Raw genomic sequence first — 19,077 nt, 5'->3', positions numbered from 1 at the left:
TAAGCCGCATCTGCGCAAGCAAAGTGGATACATGTGTTGCGAGTAAAATCAATTATAGCTGAAAAAATACAAATCTAAAATTAAATGTACAGGTTTCTGGAATATTAATACGAAATTTCCATTTGAATGCTTCAATAATTCGCATGGAAATAAATACAAAATTTAAAAAAAAAAAACATATATTAGTTACTCATGTATACAATAGGTTCAAGTTGAATGCGTTTTACGCGAAAATATCTATATCATTAGTTTTGTATTTCCTAACAACTTTTGATATGCTTAAGATTTAAAATATATATATTTATAAGTGGGGGCATTTATAGGGTTTCAAAGGATCAGTTTTTTGTTATATCCAGTTTTATGCAGTTCAAAGTTACATATGATATGGTGACTATTATTTTTAAAGTTTTGTTTAAACAGTCATATTAAATATGCTATAATTGCATAATATCATAAGTGGCGGCTACAAAATGAATACATTACTTTTTCTTCTTAATACGAATAGATAGGTTTATATTGTCGGGAACTATCCAGTAACTAAGCTTCAGGCTCCGTAATAATGTTACCGCTTTTTCATGCCGAAGTGGCTACCATTAATGTAGCAGTAACAAGAAATACATATTGCTCTGGATCGAAGTTTCAGTCAAAAGATCCACACTGATAGTAGGCTCCTTTTGTCTTATAAAAACACGGTCCTTACCATTTTACATTGTTCTGGAAATAAAAAAATACACCAAAAGCTGTTTCATAGTTTTTTTTACAAATTAATCACATTGTAATCAATTACCGAAAAGTTTATTTAAAACCTTCAGGTTCAGGAGCATTGGGTTAGGTTAAGTCGTTGTCTGTCGACGCATGTAGGCCTTTGGGAGGCCCATTGCGACACCACCGGGGCTGGAATCCCCTCACATTATTAACTCCTCTATGAACCACCCTGTGATCTTGATAAAATTAATTGAACTTCCATAACTCGAACTTCTATAACTCGAAGTTCTCCATAACTCGAACTCTTGAATTGGCAATAAAAGTAAAATTTCATACAAATTGCCTTCCGTAACTCGGAAATCTCTCTAACTTGAAGTTTTTTTGTGGATTATGGTGATTCGAGTTAGGGAAGTTCCAATGTAATTCGTATAGTTTGATATATGTCACATCGTCGAGGAAACCGCGTCCGATATTTCCGATAACATCCGCTTCTTGGCAACTGCTGCAGTAATCATTGAAAGGTATCCCCAGTCTGCTGGCGTGTATCCCAATCAGGCAGTAATCTGTTAACAACGCTACTTGGGTTCTCATGTCATTCCTTTTAAATTTCAATAGTCGACAAGTTCGGCTCCTATTCCACTCATGGGCCGCATTTGTCTACTTGCTGAGCAAGTCATTGATTGTTTCCATCGAGATTCAGCTATGTATATAGCATGTTTGTCGATTAAATATCCGCACGTTGCCAGAAGTGTGTAAATTCCCTCATCTAACTGTAACAAGGTAGTTCTCTATGTAATCACTATGTCCAGGAACCCATTGCAGGTTTATCGTAAAATATGATGTTAGTGTTAGTAATAGCTTCAATCATTATTTCACTATCTTCGATGAGATTCCAGGAGACTTTAGTGATTTTAAACCCACGTGCCTATCTATAAAAATAAATAGGGTTCTAGTCTTTAAAACTAAAAAAACGATTTAATTGTTGTAATCTCCGCTGGGAAGACACTGCAATGATCCGGTAGCCGCAGGCGATTCTAGTATCTAAATTTTATGAAAATACACCACCTCCCATTCGTTTCAAAGAGCATACTTATTGGGTTAATTTAAGCAGGTTAATTTAGAAACAATAAATTTTACAAGTTTTTAAGAAAACTTAATTTTAATAAAACAACTTACGAAAATTACGAAATTTTTCTCTGTTCAAATTTTTTTTCAAAGCGTTTCCAAGAAAGCTGTCAAAATAAATTAGGAATCAGAAGTATGAACGCACTTAATTTATTAGGATAAATTATCATAAATTAAGTATTTTCCTAGCGGTGTTAATCTACTTAAGGGTATAAAGTGCGAGACGATTAATTATTTAACAAATATCTAAAGAAAAGAAATTATATGAAAAAAAATTAAGCAAAGTGAACACAGCAAAATATAGACAATTGCAACTGTGTACATATTTACATATATTTACATATATGTATATGTATATACATGTCTTTCAATTCACATCTGCCGACTTTTTGACCGAACCAATTGTTGTTTTCCTTACTCATCAGTATATTTGTTTATTTCTTCCCATTGCAGGTTAATTATACATTAGTAGCGGCAACAACGCGAAAACTAAAGCAAAACGCAAGCGCAAACAACTGCAACGACAATAGCATTAAGAGAGCATGAACAATGCACATGCACACACACACGCGAGCACATAGTGTGGTATAGCAACAACAGCAACATTAGCACTTGAAGAAATAAACAACAGCGCGAGTAGCGACTGAAGCTGCGACGCGGCAGCGGTAATAAATCAGTGACAACAACGGGCAAAATGTTGACTGTAGTTGATCAGCAACAACAACAGCAAGAGCCAGAGCAGATAACTACATACAACAACTTTATAAAAACTAAAGCACAAGACGAACATAAACGACGTCTCGCCACAAGGCTGCTGCCACAGAGACGCTAAGCAACGCGCCGCACCGGCAAAACAAAGTGAACTTCATACAAATGTGTAAACAAAGTTACGAGCCACTACAATAAAAACAACAACTAAGCTAATACACGCGGCATACAGTGCAGAAAAACAACAGCTACATATGTGCATACATCAATAAGTGATATTGTTGCTATTGTAACTGCACATTTTTTCCCTCTATTGTTGCATTATCAGCGCAGAGCAAGAGCAGCGCTGCAACGTAAGCGTAAACTAGAAGTAAGCGAATACCTGGAGCTAGTTAATTGTTGGACGTCTTGGTGGACACTTTGAAGTCGAGAAGCTAGAAGCGCGGACACTCGCACACGCTGAAGTGTTTACACGAGCAACAGCTGCTATAACTCAAGCATTAGCAACTAAGCAACAACAACAGCGAAGTGTATTTGCAATACAGTTTTTTAGAATTGTAGATTCAATTTTGCCGCTAAAAAATTGTTGGTTACTGTGCTAAGTGGTGGAAAACAAACAGGTACAGCGAAAGCAACAACACCAGCAACAACGGTAGCGGTTGCAAACTAACAACATCAACGCATTGTCACTTCAAGTTGCTAGCATCCCGTTTTGGTTGGTCGGCAACGCTGATTGAGTGTCACAAATAGCAGAAGGAACGCAGTAAATGGCAAGAAGTTGCGTCCATCCGCATAGCTAAGGCAAACAGTGTACGCCTGTTGTCAACCATAATTGCAGAGCCAAGAATTTTCGCATTCATTGGCGTTTTTGTGTTGCCATGTGCAGATGCAACGGCGCACAGCACAGAAATAGTGGCAAATAGAATAGCATAACACAACATAGCATAGCACAGCGCTGAACGTGAGGCTAAAGGAAGCCACTCACACATACATACAAACATACATATAAGCATTCTTACTTATAGAAGTGTATATATTTAAGTTTAAATTTATATTATATACCCAGCAGATTTCGTTGTTGCATTTAGTTTAATGTGGCTGCATTTTAAGGCAACGACAGTAGCGGAGTAAATTTGTTTTTGCTTCTGACTTAGTTCATACGAGCGATTTTCGAGCGTTAAAATAAACACAAGCCAAAGTAGCATTTGCCTACATTTAGTAGCTGCGGCGGACAATAAACACAGTACAAACAACAACAAAAAGAATCGTATAAAAGTCGCAATTTGAAATTGCAATTTGAACGCAACAGACAGTCGCCATTTTTCATTGCCTGGGAATAAAAAACACTTCATTTACAATAGCATAGAATCTGGTGTTTTTGTTGTTTTTTTTTTACGTTTTTTTTACGTTTTTTATTGCCACAGCAAATAAAACCGACACGGTAAAAGAACAAACGCGCGCCGAGTGGCGACAAGCTGAAAAGAATTCGTCGAGCGTGACTGTAAAGTGTGGAAGCATTAAAGCAAAACGGCGGATCAGTTTGCTGGTAGCAGAAAAAACTACTCAGTGCAATAACAAAGAGTACGCTTGCAACAATAGCATGCGCTAACGGTAAAGCAGTCATTTGCCTAATGAAGCATTAGATAGCGCAAAAACAACTTGCAAGCAAACAGACACTCATACTTACAACAACAGTAAGCAAAGCATAACAAATAACAACAATGCACAGTGCAACACATTCACCAACAACGGCCGCGCCATCAGCGATGCAACGTCCCAACGTGACTGCCAATGGCCTTGAGTTAACCACAACGCCTCCAGTAGCGCCCGCGCGGCACACGCGCCCCTTGCCCGCACAGCGCGCCGGCAGTGGCTGTGTCAGCGGCAATGGCAGCAGCTCATCCACGACCACATCGTCGCCACCGCAATACAGCGAGGATTTACGGCGCGCCAATATGCCCACCACATTGGATTTGCTGCCGCGTCAAGGCAGCGTTTCGTCGACCAAGACCTGCGAAGTCGATTTGGGCGATGAGGAGCGTGACACTTTTTCGCCTGTGAGCACCGCCACCAGCAGCAGCGATGGCGTCGTAGACGAATGTGTGGACGGTAGTAGTCCCAGTGATGGTGCCGTGCTGACTGCAGGTGGTGGTGGTGATAACGTTGGCAGCGTCGCAGCGCGCGCAATCAACAATGGCGGTAGCTCATTTGATAATAAAGCCTACGATGGTGTGCATGTATCTACGGCAGCACCAACGCCAGCCGCGCGTTTGAAAGTGTCCAATGGCAGTGGAGGCAGTGCGGTGGCTGTAGCTGGTAGCGGTATTCATTCCACTTCGAAGGAGGAGAAGCAGCGACAGAACGAGGAGATCGTCATTATGGAAACGTCGTCGATTTCTTCGGAAACTGGCTCGTGGGAATCTGTGTTTCCACACGCTAACAGTATTGCTGCAGGCAGTATAGTGTCCACAGCAGCAACGGGCGCCCCCATTGCAGGCATTAACAGCACAACAACTGTTGGAAAAATTGGTGAAGTGAGTTTTCCTGCTTTTAGTACAGAATTTTCTCATAGTGAAAACAAACTGCCTAAAGCAGCCTTCGAGCTGCCGAAGGAGCGCGATAAATGCGGCGTAGCCGAGCTGCAAGTTAATTTACTTAAAGAACCTGATATTGCACCCTATCTACGAGAGCGTACCTACTCAACGGGCGCGTCTGTAACTGCAGACACCAGCTCATTATTCACTGGCATCAGTGCACATTCACTGTTGCGTGATCTTGAAAGGCGTGAGAATCCAATGAATTCTTCTGGGCATAGCGCTTGCTTTATTGACGCATCATCGCTGCGTGACGAAGATGAAGTGCTCTCCTTCCCAAGTCTGGATGGACAGCAGTCGAATGAGGATGCTAAGGACATTGAAGAACATGTGGAAGAGCCAAAGAAAGCGGTTGGTGTAGAAGATGAAGATTCGCCGACCAAAAAACTTGAATCATTCCATAAAGCATTTGCCAAGTGCAAAGTGAAATCCAAAGACTTGCCTGAACCTGTAGAAACATGTGATACATCAAAGTCAAGTTCCAGTTCGAATTCTGGGGCAGATTCACCACAGAAACAAATTTCAGTTGCCTCTGCCACTTCCACAAATAATCTCTCGGACGAGGAAAAACTATGGAAACGTGAGCATGAAATTCAAAAGGCTCCACTGCATGCTGAAACCAAGGATGCTAAGGTTCAACAACTTGCTACCCAACAACATGCCTCTACACATGAGGATGCCACTGAGGCCTCTGTTTCATTGGCGGCTGATGCTGATTCCTCGGATTCTTCAGAAATCGTTAAATTGCGTCGCGAACAAGAACATAAGCCACGCCCATATATTTTCCAACACAATATGCAACAATTTAGTATTCATCCCTTGGCGGTGAGTCCTAAATTTTCCGTGCACGGCTCGACAGGTGCCAGCATTTCACATCCGACTGCAGTAAATGCTGCACACAATGATCTCAGCTACACAACCGACTACTCTTCATCCAGTCCCGCGCCGAGCTTAGTTTGGTCCGAACATGAGCACCGTCCTAGTTTAAGCGGTCGCGCTCATGTCGATGACTACGACGGTCACTCGCATAAAGCATTTACTCATCCGGACACACCGCATAACTCCATAGCACACATAGAGAACGCTTCAAGCAACAACTCTTCCATACATCGTGACTATACAATGTCTTCTTCACTATCACACCAACGCGATTCGGGCGCATACTGCAGTGATGCTACAGATTCACCGGTACCAATGCCACGCACGCCAAAACGCTCCAAGTTCGATGAGTCAAATCCCATTATTTCTGGTGGGGCTTCAATCAAAGATTTTGCGCCCAAGCAATGCGAGAGCCCACCTGTACATCGTCGTTTGGAGTCGTGCCCTATTGTCTCGGGTGGCTTTGCTTCATTAGACTTTGAACCGACACGTCCGCTGGCCGATGATGATGACGATCAGGTTGAATTGCGTTCAAGACCGAAGACGCGTAAGCCTATACCTGGTATAGCGTCATGGGTTGTGGATATGAGCGACTGTCGTTCAGAGCGTCGTAAGAGCACCAGTTCAACTTCAAGCATGGAGGTATCTGCTGGTAAATTTCGGGAACGTTCCGATTCGACAAGTTCGCATAAGAGCGGTTGCGGTTTTTATGTTTCTTTAGATAATATGGATAATAAGCCCAATACCGATGATCTCAATAAAAAACCAATGAAGCCGCAAATGAGTAAATCGTACACGGCACCGAAACCGACCGGCTTCTTTGTAAATCTCTCGAAGAGCGAATATACAACGGCCGAAGAAGTCAAACCTGAGGAGCCTAAGTCTGAGGATACAACGGCTGCAGATAAGAAAAATATTTTTAGTATGTTTATAGATATAGGTGAGAGTAAGAAGCCGATTGGAACTCCAAGGAAGGAGCCATTTAGTTTAGCGCAACGTCTGTCTAGTTCGTATGCTTCGCACGCTGCTCAAAAACGCGCTGACGATGTGATGCGTTCAAGCGCAAGCTCGACGGAAACATTAATGGCAAAAAGTAGCAGTTTAAAGATGAATATAGATAATGAAATATGTGGTGAGAGCAAGTCGCTTGACTATAAGTGCAACCTTGAACCACCTATCACAGTCGCGGCCATACGGCGGCTATCACAGCAACAGCGCGCTCAAAACGACGCAACGAAGCGACACTCGTGGGGCAATAATGCCTCAAAAGAAGGTGTGACATGCGACTACAAACGCTCCATTAGTCTTACAGCAAATTCAAATGAGAGCGGTGGTAACGGACTAATGAGTATCATCGATAAAATACCGTTAATATCGAAAGCATCGTCATTGTCGGTGGACAGCTCGTTGTCACCTTTCGACGAATACACCGGTTCCAAGTCTGAGCTGAGCACATGTTCTAACAATTCGGCACGAAACTCGGTATCGGGTGGAGAACGTGATGATGAGGTATTTCTCTCTGGTACTGGTGCCGCAAACGGTGGACGCGTTAAAAGACGACGTCGTGATGTACAAATCAACGAAACATTTGACAAAAGTAGTTTGGCTTCCATAACAGACGGTGTGCTTTCAAAAGATTTATCTCCAGCATCCACCACTGATACTGAGGATTTGACTTTCCAACAGGATGAGGAATTGGCAATGCGTGAGGCGGCACTGCAGCAGCAACAGCTGCAACAACAGATACCCTCAAATCGCTCATCAGCTATTATTATGGAAACCATAATTGAGGCCAAAGAAACTTCATCACCGAAAAAGAATGCATCCGGACATACCATGGAGACTCTACACGCAACCATAGAGAAACAAAAAATGTTGCTCGAAACGGTGAATGAGCATGGCGAAGTTGAGAAGGGCACATTTGTGAAATTATCCGATATGGATAAACCTACAAAGTTCGAACTACACTCACCCGAGTCGATGAGTAAGAGTGTGGGCAATCATCGACAAATCAATCGGCTATTTCGGGACGATTCGAAAACGCGTCCACACTCCTGGACCATGACACGTTCTCAAGGCAATAGTTTCCTTAGCATAACAAATTCGGTGGAGAACTTGCGCAGTTTGTCACGTCTGTTTCCGAACTTTTCGAAAGAATTCTCCAACTCATTGCCGAACGACATTATCTGTGATCAAATGGACTACATACAAACGGATATCAGCGGCGATTCCAGTCTAGCTTCGAGTATCAGTCGTTCCGGTATGGACGAGTCTTCTATATCGTGCCGTCAACCACGTAGATTGGGTGAGGATTTATTGAAAATGTTCCTGCAAGAGATTGCCACCGACATGATTGTCGAAGTGCACGGTCGGCGCATCAAGGCGCACAAATGTATTCTACGCTCGCGCTGTCAGTATTTTGCGGCCATGTTGGCTGGTAGTGGCGCACAGAGTGTGGTCTCACTACAGGGTTATTCCTACTCCGCCGTACATTTTGCATTGTGTCACATCTATTCCGGAGCTTCGCATCCGCCCGATGGCATTAGCTTGATGGAGTTAGCTGCTTTAGCAGATCTTCTCGGCTTAGAGGGCCTGAAGGAAGTTACTGCGCACGCCTTGAAGACGAACTACTGTCACAATTTTCACAAACCCTGTTCGGGTTGTATAGATGGCATACTACAGGTCTTGCCTGTAGCATTGACCCACTCGCTAGATGATTTGTATCGCAAATGCTTGCGTTGGACTTGTCGCCACTACATGAAAGTATGGCCAACTCGTCAGTTTGCTCAGTTGCCAGCAGATATATTGGGACGTTGTCGGCAGCAAATAGTTGCTTATATGGTAAGTTTATATCATTTATTTCGTAGTTTATGGCTGTGACCTGATCTACTGTTTAGTTAAATTTACAGGACATTTATATTATATATATTAAATGAACAGGTTTGTAATGAAGCTTGCTATACGTAGAAAGATTCTGCGGATAAACCTTTTTTTAAATTATATAAATTGTCCCTCTATTGTATTGAGATAAGATTTAAGATCGAGGTATGCACGGGAGCTTTGGTGAAGATCATTAACTAACTCTCGTTTAGTCTCACCACCACGATCGCGCTTGTAGTCAGATAGTTAATCTCCTCGATAGAGATCCTCGCTCAGTATTAGAAACTATTCATAATTTAGATTCTTTCGACAGATTTTACCTTCCAATTCGCAAAAAAACTCGTAAGAAGTCTCATTCAATCCCATATCTTTTGGAAATAGAGAAAAATATCAGTTCCACAGCCAATGTGTTTTAATCTACGAAACCTTGAGATATTATCAGTGCGAAATTGTTTATTTGCCACTGAATAGAACGGAATTTAATCAAATTCGCACAGCCGCTTATCTATATGGCTTGTTGAGAATAGATGAACCCTATGAGGACGACAAAGATAAGTACTATACATTTGTATTTGCCCACCTCTCATCAAATGCTTATCGCAAAAGAATGGTGTTCATTGTATGAGGCCCCGTGTGTAGATTGCCTGGGTGCATATAAGCGTTATCTAGCAAGAGATCATATCGATGATAAGAGACAAGCTATGAATCAGCTGTATGAGTAGGGAAACGCTGGCGCCGTTATCAGCTTGTTAACCTACTAAATATAATATATTTTGTATTTATGTTTATATGTTTTAACACATTCCCCTTATCGCTGTTTTTTGTTTCTTTACCCACAACTACGACGCAGACATCGGAGAGCGTGTTGGACACAGTACTCGATTGTGATAACTTACTGACACAGTTGGCGACCTATCGCTGGGGCGGTATTTGTGAGAGTCTTGTACGTGATATATTGGACGCCGCCTATACCTATATTGCCGATCACTTTGCCAGCCTGATAGCGAGTGACTCGTTCCTATCGCTCGGCCACGATCGCAGTTGTCACATACCGCGTCTGGAGAGCGTTCTATTGCGCACAGCGTCGTCGCTCACACCAGATCAGGCATGCCGCAGCTATCAGCGTGTGACACGCCTCAACACTGTGTTGCAGGCGAAAGTCATACAAATGCCGGCGAATCTCGGTGAATTGGCTAAAGAGTTGCAGGGCTTGCAAGAGGAGGACTTGGATTGGGATTCGGAGTATATTCGTTTGGTGAGCGCCATACTCTCCGCGGTGGAACAATGTCTCATTCGACAGTGTTCCCGTGCTATGCGTGTGACTGCTTGGCAGCGTATGGATCTCGATTTGCGTAAAAAGATACAGACATTGGCACGTCTCACCGAACCTATGGATCTGAAGCGCAGCAAACCAGTTTCGAAAGCGTTCACCTTTAGTGGTAGCACACGCAACCAGGACCTGTATCAGGTTAAGTTGGCTATACAGGCGCATTCGAAGCGCGCTATGGCGCAGGATACACAACTCTACAAGGCAACGCAGACGCAGGAAGCGGGTAATGTACAGACCACAGAGCGCGGTGTGCAAGCCAACAACGATATACGTGAAGGCACAAGTAAGTGGCCAAATTCAAATATAATTGTTCTATAAACCTTTACTTAACCATATGTGTTTTCACAGGTAAAATTCTTAAATCGAACACCCGCGTCCATGTGCCTCAAGCGCTGCGCGCCAGCTCACAGAGTGCCACCACTTCTGAACGCAACAGTTTGAACACACATCGCCGCACTCAATCCGAAGCGCCAATGCATATAAATAAAGTCGTCACAACCGCGCCAGCGTTGCCACCAAAACCAACGAGCGCCGAGGTAAAGAACGACACGAACAAGAAAACGGTACCGCGTTTGTCTGAGGTGCGCCCTCGTTATTTGGAGCCACGCAAAGTGCACGCGCCAGCAGGATTCGGCAACGGTCCAGTACGTAGCGCCACAAGTTCCAGCATACCGGCCACCAGCAAGGGTAAAGGCCGTCAGATCTCATCTAGCGATAGTTCCCGCACTTCCAGTCCAGCCGCGCGTAAAACCGCTAACCTAATCGGACGCAAATCCATTAATATGTCGCTGGACAGTTTGGCGTCGCCATCGCGTCGTGGCCGTACCATGCGTATGAAGGCCGCCGACAATGCTGACCGTTTATCGGATCGTGGCGGTGATTCGCTCGGTGACAGCATGAAAAGTTCAGTGATGACAAATAAAGCGATATCACAGGAATCACTTTCGAGCGTAACTAAGCTGTCACGTTCGAATCCGCTCATTGGTAACAGCGGCAAACAGTCGGCAGCTGTCGGCAGTAAGTCGCAAAACGGCAAGATGGCTAATGGAATTGTGAAGACGAATCGCGCTGCGAGCATCGGCACCAAACCTCCGAAGCATTTGCAACAGCAAAATATAAAGTCAACCGGCTCGAGTCCCTCGTCGGTGACCACAAACAAGTCAGCGGCCAGCCGACTCTCATCTGTTTCATCCACACACTCATCGCGCGATATGTTTAAAAACCGTTCGATATCGATGCCGGGTCAATCAGCGTCACAGGGCACTGCTGCTGGTGGTCAACACACAGCAGGCTCTGGCGGTGGACCACGTCATAGTTTCCTATCGGCCAAATCGCGTGAGATACTCGCCAAACGCGCGGAGAAAAACAAATTACAACAGCAACAACAAACCGCCAATAGCTCCGGTGATGAACGGAGCAATACGAACGCCGTCCCTGCACCCACCAATAATCAGCAGCAACATCAACAAAAGCAACATCATCCGCACACCGGTCCAATTCGTTCCGCCTCACACACAGCCGTCACAGCGACGGCCAATGCTAATTATACGCGCAATTCGCTGCCATCAAATATACCGACACGTCGCCCCAACTCGTTACAACTGAAGAAAACAACAACAAATAATCAAATAGCTAGCAATAAAAATAATAATACTGTCAATCAAATGGCACATTTGAATAATAAAAACAAAATCATTAACGCCACCAATGGTGTGTTGAAGGCAGCGCATGCGGTCAAGCAGAAAATCGAATTGTTCATCGATACGTCCACGTCAGCGGCTGGCCGCGGTGAGAAGGCAACGCCGCCACCACCAACTCAACCGACTCAAAAATGCAACGACCAACAATCGCAACAGACACGTGTCGAAACGAAATTGGAGCGTTCGAGTACGTTTTGCAAGGAGTCCTCCGACATGGACATCAATGAATTGCAGATTATTGAGTAGAGGAAGTTTAATGCGAAGTGGCGAGAGCTCAACCGCAAATGAGGTGGGGTATAGCTTTGTTAAGTAATTTTACCGTTTATTTTTATATATAAAAATTGCTGTTATAGTTTACAGTTTTCATATACTCCTATTACAGTTTACAGCTCGACTCAACTTTAATAGAACTAAATTGTTTTTTTGGCATTTAGAACCACAACTAATTTCAATTGAAATTATATTAATATTACAACCCCAAAAAATGGCAATGTGACATATAGTTAAAAAGCTTGGCTATATAGTGAAAAACAACTCAATCTAAAATTACAATATTTGACAGGTTAAAATTATCGAAAATAACAAATTGAAATTTTTCAACTGAAGTGAAGTTGAGTTGTAACTAATTTTGATTTGATTTTTCACTGAATGAATTAACATATTTTTTTCAATATCACTGAATCAGTTTCTATTTTAACTACATCTCCAACATATTTTCTGCAGTTTACCACCACGAGAACAGGAGAAGAATTCTGCAATATCATCTACATGGAGGCTGGAAACGCGAGGAGCATCTCTACGAACGTTTTGGTCGAAACGACTACTCTAGTCAATAACAATGGAAAATTGCTAGCTATGAAAGACAAATTGAAAAGGCGGCACATGCAGAACATATGGAAATATATATATATATATATACTTATACGTAGTTGTCAATAATCTAAAATTTGCGTAAACCTGGAAATAACAGCAACTTTAATCAAAAAGCCCGAAAGCTATTTGAAACCTAAAAAAACATGCAGTAAAACTATGCAACAACAATTATCCATGCATAACTAACACATATTTACATACAGTAGATGCATATACACAATAGTAGTTGGTTGCGTAAAAAAATTTGTTATTTGAAGAACAAAAAATTATGAAAATTAGTACTGTTTGTTACCGCAAAATATCCCTCCTCCACAGAGCCCATACAATATAGGCAAATATTATAAATAACCAGAGCTGTGTGCACAGCGGTTAGCAAGCTGCGAAATGGCGAAGAATAAGAAATTATAATAATTACTTGAGAAAATTGAAAAATGAATTTCAAACAGGGTCGACCGATTGAAGTTAATGTTTTACAAGTATAGTTGAAAGGTAGACTTTCGTGATATTATTTACAATGCAATGCTTCGTTTCTTTTTTGCAGAAAGTGCAAGCAAACATACATACATACATATATATATGTAAATGCATACATAATCTTATGTGTGTTTTAGGTTTTTTAACTTTTGAGTTTCATCTTCGAAATACCAATTGTTTTTGCTTTTGTTTTTAGTTTGCTTTTGCCACGAAAGTAAGAGATCGCTTAAAGCGTTTCAATTCCCCTTCCGCCCTATACGACAAATTTATATTTTGTTAGCTTAGGATATGTGAAAGATATCAGCAGGCATGCGTCTCGTGCTAATACCATTTGAAATGATTTTATTTTTGTAAGGAAAATGCGCAGAACTCTATTTAGATGTGCTTAAATACAAACATACATACTTGTATATTTTTGCCAACAATGAATGATCTTTAAATATTTCGAATGCGCTACAGCTTTTGCTTTGAAACGCATATTTATATTGAATTATGTGTATTTTTTTTTGGTTTACTTGCTTCTTTATTATTATTATCTATGAAATGTATTAGGTGATATGCGCTCCAATATACATTACGCGTAAGTGTATATTAGCCTATTGAAAAAACTTATATTCGTAAGCTCAAGATACATTTTTACACGGATACTGCGAAAACGACTTAATTTTATAAAATACGGCAAACATGAAATTTTAGTTTTAAGTAACTGTATTATACATACAAACAAATATTTGTGCTTCTAAATTTCTGATTTGAGCTTTTCTTTTGAAAGTTTGCCAGTTGAAACCACAGAAATGAATGTAATTGGTATTGTATTGGCTGGCTGCAAGTTAGCAAATAAAGAATTTCACAAATTTATAAGTGTGTGCGTTACTTGTATTATGCTATAAAATATACATTAATATTAAAACTAAAAACAGAAAAAACGGTATAAAATGTCTTTTGCTTTTTTCAAAAAAATACAAATATTGCAAGAAAACCAAGAAATGTATTAATAAAACATTAATATAACAAATTCAGTAATAATAATTTTGTTTTTATTTTTTTACAATTATTTATTACAATTTACTTGTAAGTATAAGCAACCATATGCTAAATTTCAGCACAGAGTTAATAATGTAAGTTATGAACTCTGTGGACCTCGGCACAGATGTGCTGTTTTAATAAAATTTCTTAAATTAGAAATAAATACTACATCTTTATCAAAAAGTTATTTATATTGGAACTCAATTCTTCAGTTAGAATTCCATTATATGCGCTAAACTTATAGCTAGCTTATAAATAAGTTAATTTTACAAAGTCTGCAATTGGAAATTGCAAAACAATTAGCAATTACAGTTTACTATAATTTGAGCCAGGAGTTAAGCTGCAAGTCTAGCAATCTTTGGAAAGTCTGAAGAAATATAATGCTGCGCAATAAATTTGAACAGCGTGTTCTCTTATCTATGACTCACTCTCCATTATTTGTTAAGAGATTTCGGAAGTAAACGTTTTACTTCCTTGCCGTTCCGCCACCCCAATAAGCGCGCTGTTATTGCTTCCGCGACTCCAGATTCGATTGTACCCAAGCGTTGAACACATTGCGACAGTGTATGACGACACACTCATTGCTACAATACTCATCTTCCCAATCGGGATTGATGATAGCGCGTTTATTACAATTCTCGCGTGTGCATTTCTGCACTGCACCCGCTTCACTTAGCATTTGCATTTGTGGCTGTGGTGGATCGTTCACTGCGCTGTTTGTTTCTGTAGTTGGAGTTGGCGTTGCCGCTTGCACCGGTGGTTGTGCAGCACTAACGGTTGTTTCATTGTTGCCGGCAAGATTGTTCTGACTGGTGTTATTGCTGGTGTCGTCTGCATTGTTGTAGCGTGAGATTGTGAACACAGCGGGTTTTGTTTGTAAAGCAGGCGCTGGTGTAGCATTCACATTAGCTGCTAATTGTTGTTGCTGTTCATCCTGTTGTTGCCGATAAGCGCGCATTTGTTTCATATATTCGGCCTGCGCCACTTCATGCTTTTTGCTGTACACATTTTTGTGGCTCGAATCTAGCGCTTCCCACATAGATGAAACGATACGCGATAACTCCTGAAAAGTACAGTTTGGATTTTGTTGTTTTATAGCGCTAACAGTATCGCGAAAGAATAGTCCATATGCTGACAATGGCTTGGCGGGCTCATTGGCGTCGGTAGCAGTTGGCGCTAACTGCTTACGTGCAGCTAATGTTGCTGTTGGTGTATTTTGTGCATTTTTCGTTGGAGATACTGTGTACGCAGTATTTGCGAACGATTCGTCGTTGGCACTATGGTAATCATCCATAGACACGTCCATGCTACGAATTCTTTTTGTCTATAAGCAAATAAAAATATGTATTACTCAGTGAAATATTCCTATAAAGACTTAAAAACTGTAGGAAACACATATACGATAAGCGAAAATGATTTTTATTTCCAAATGCACACAAAACTTACTAAAAGTTTCTTCATCTGCTCTTCAAAAAAATATCTCAATGCGAACGCCTTACAGCTAATCAAAATATAATTAAACTCACTGTGGCAGCCAAAGCTCAGTGACTAAACAAATACAAACTGATTTGCGATAACGCACGCTCTAGCCACACACAATTCTACGAAACAAATGCGTACAGCACATAAATAATGGCTCATGGATATAGTCGTCATGCGGTTTTAAATCCCGAGACGACAATATCGGAAATATTTAGTACAAGTACTACCGAATGTACACATATCAAAAAACCACGTCAACGTTTATATCAATTGTAAATGTAGGACCCTTATGTGCCTCTCACAAAAAATTATTTTCGTACCCCTGCACCGACCACAATTTTCGCTTCATTGACTTTCAGTTTCTATTGATTGTCCATCAGTTAGCCGGGCTGGTTGTTGGTCATTTTTTACACAAACAAAAGCTGTTTTGTGATGATTATAATCTTTTTAATACTCTTACATACGGTTGCAATTATACATGTTTCCACAATAATAGGGCATATCGAAAATAAATGCTATTTTTTCAGTGCACTGTTGCAGCTCGAAGGTTATTATACAAAATAAACCTTAACACATTATATTTTCACTACAAATTCATGTTTCCTCACCGCTTTACTTCATATATTTTTATAAAATATCTCTCAAAGTTTTAATAAAATAATTTTTACACCTACCTCAAATTGTTCTTGATGAAAAACTGCCTCTTCTTGATGTTGATTAATTAAGCTACTGGGGGTGGTGTAAATTCCTGCACCACCTTGAACCTTACTTATAGTTTCGCAATCCGTCTCGTTGTCTGGCAAATCAAATATTACCTCGTCTCCAAATGATGGTGTATGGAACTGCGCATTCATTCTCACACGCCTTGCGTCGATTATGGTTGCTATGTTAATTGTTTATTTATTAACAAGCAACAAACTTATATAAAAAATGAACTGAAGCCAAAAAAAAAACTATTTTTTCATTGATATCTGCAAGACTTGAGAAATACCAGAAACGTCAAAATGACATTCAAAAACAACGTGTTACCAGATCGCTCAATATTTTTGAAACTACCGAAAGTTGCCACCACACTAAAAATGTGATATGAGCAATGCAACGTTTTCTCTAATCATTACAACGATGATTTAATAAATGATTCGGATTCGATCGCTTGTTTGTTACATAAAAGAGTCGAAATTTACGGTACAATTTCTTTACAATAAATGAATTCACTAAACATTCACTTTCAGGAATTTTACTCGTATAAATTTCTTATAAAGTAGGCTTTTAACTTTTTTCAGTCTGTCACGTGAACTCTACAAGTCTTCTAAGCAACTGACTTGTAGAAGTTTGTTACTTCACTTATTACCCGCAGAACTAGTGTACCCGCAAAATTCTCTCTCTCTCTCGATAAAGAACAAATCAATTACGCGCTCTAGGACATGTAAGCTGCCATCGATTGGTTACTTCTCTGCTCGCTATCTTTGGGCGCTGCTCGCCTGTCAAAAATTTTACATGTGAAAGCAACAACAAAGATATCTAGTTGAATTCGTGCTGGAGAGTATGCGAATGCCTCATTAACAATTCTATCGCCGCTTGCTGAGTGCTACCAAGTTTTGTTTTACACATTTTAGAACCATTTTACTATTGTGAACGGCTCAAAGGACAAATTACTGTCAAAATAATAAAAATTGTTATTCACAAATTTGAAATTGAAAATGGAAGGCGAAGATAAATCGTAAGTACTTTTGTATTGAATTTATTGAATAAAAAACTTTTATAAAAATTAATTTTGTTGCAGAAAACGTAAGACATGGCCGGTGGTAGAAGAGTTCAGTGCGACCAAGTATAGACAATTCGATTTCAGTGCTGCCAGTTCGTATGAAAATTTGGAAAGTCTGTTCGATTGGCTTGTCTATATCAGTTAGCTAATCGATGACAGCTGTAGATACATGAATTGATCTCTTTTTGTATATCGAAACAGCTGATGGAATGGAACACGTAAAAACAAAGTGTGTGTTCAAGGTATGTGAATTTGCAGTAGTGTGGCATCGTCTAACAATGTCAACGTTTTAACGTAACGACGTAAACCCATAATAATAATATAATTAACCCATTGTAGGACATCGTTTTCTTAAGCTTATATTAAATTTATCGTATGAAACACTCCGAAAGTTGAGACTACCGGAAGCTCCAATTCATTATACGAATTTCCATATAAACAAACACGGTTTAGCATTAATGATGGGAAAGAAACAACCAGCGTCGCATATGAATTCATTGCGATTGATCCAATTATTCTCCACAGAACTTATCTTCTTTGGGACTACCAGAGTCATACGGTAGTTTCAAAAGATGTTTAGATAGCCACACTAGGTATTTATTCGGGAATTTCGCAGTGAGTACTACTCAAACTGAGCGAGATCAATGTATACATAAGTAATTTGCAAAAAGTAGTATACTATGAAAGAGATTAACGATTTCTTGTAGGCAACGGTTTCAGGTAATTGTGTGAACACGGCTTAAAAAAGTTCAAACGAGCTGAAAAATAAATATCTGCTTGTAAATAATTTCAAATAAATATTTTTTAAATATTCTAAATTGCGTCGTCAGTTTGAGGAACTTAACAAAAAATGTTATAAAAACTACATAATCAAAGTAAAAAATAATATTATTCGTAATCCGAAATTGTTTTATGGTTTCATTAACTCCAAACGCAGGATTTCAAATTTTCCGTCCGCGATGAAATATAAATCAACAATGTCATGTGACAATTATATTATTTCTAATATGTTTGCAGAATTCTTCAAATCCAATTATTGTTCAAACTACCCTATGAATGTGCCATATCATCAAGTGTTATGTCCGAGTACTGTAATTAATACACCAATTATTTCTGAAACAGATGTCTTAAATTATTTAGTTAAGTTAAAAAATTCGTTTAAATATGGCCCTGATATGATTCCCTCAAGCTTTCTTAAAAATTGCGCAAAACATATCTATCTGCCCTTAACTAAGCTTTTTAACCTATCTCTTAAACAAGGTATTTTTCCGTCAATGTGGAAAAACTCTTTTATATTACCTTTGCATAATAGTGGAGTTAGATCATCTGTTGAGAACTATAGGGGGATAGCTAAAATGTCAGCTATACCCAAACTTTTTGAAGCTATTGTCACTGACCAAATAACTTTCTTAATCTCTCCTTTAATTTCATTCTCTCAGCATGGATTTTGTAAAGGGAAATCTACAGTAACAAACTTGCTTGAATTTGTAAACCATGTGTCAATGGTTTTTAGGGATAACAAGAATACTGATGTTA

The 19,077-nt window shown here is 40.0% G+C and overlaps 2 protein-coding genes across 5 annotated transcripts in view; one reads left to right on the top strand and one right to left on the bottom strand.

Moving 5' to 3' along the window:
* The window catches only part of LOC105214863 (uncharacterized), a 75,819-nt gene extending 62,377 nt beyond the window's left edge, over window positions 1-13,442 (top strand). For all 3 annotated transcript variants that reach the window (XM_029042051.2, XM_054229441.1, XM_011188532.3), the window contains exons 3-6: window positions 2,284-8,852; window positions 9,742-10,504; window positions 10,570-12,210; window positions 12,645-13,442. In XM_029042051.2, the coding sequence (XP_028897884.1) occupies window positions 4,260-8,852; window positions 9,742-10,504; window positions 10,570-12,167 (6,954 nt within the window). In that variant the 5' untranslated portion in view covers window positions 2,284-4,259 and the 3' untranslated portion in view covers window positions 12,168-12,210; window positions 12,645-13,442. The remainder of the gene's footprint in view (window positions 1-2,283; window positions 8,853-9,741; window positions 10,505-10,569; window positions 12,211-12,644) is intronic.
* Window positions 13,443-13,767: 325 nt separating this feature from the next.
* LOC105214864 (TOX high mobility group box family member 4) lies at window positions 13,768-16,787 on the bottom strand. 2 transcript variants are annotated; one of them, XM_011188533.3, is made up of 2 exons: window positions 16,451-16,787; window positions 13,768-15,618 (listed from the first exon to the last, which is right to left on the bottom strand). In XM_011188533.3, the coding sequence occupies exons 1-2, from the start codon at window positions 16,628-16,630 to the stop codon at window positions 14,800-14,802; spliced, it is 999 nt and encodes a 332-aa protein (XP_011186835.1). In that variant the 5' UTR covers window positions 16,631-16,787; the 3' UTR covers window positions 13,768-14,799. The 2 variants fall into 2 exon arrangements, with proteins under 2 accessions (XP_011186835.1, XP_011186836.1); XM_011188534.3 differs by lacking the exon at window positions 16,451-16,787 and adding an exon at window positions 15,741-16,337.
* Window positions 16,788-19,077: the final 2,290 nt, after the last annotated feature.

Source organism: Zeugodacus cucurbitae, chromosome 4 (genome assembly GCF_028554725.1).
Source record: "Zeugodacus cucurbitae isolate PBARC_wt_2022May chromosome 4, idZeuCucr1.2, whole genome shotgun sequence".
Lineage (NCBI taxonomy): Eukaryota > Metazoa > Arthropoda > Insecta > Diptera > Tephritidae > Zeugodacus > Zeugodacus cucurbitae.
This window is presented reverse-complemented; position numbering and strand designations above follow the sequence as displayed.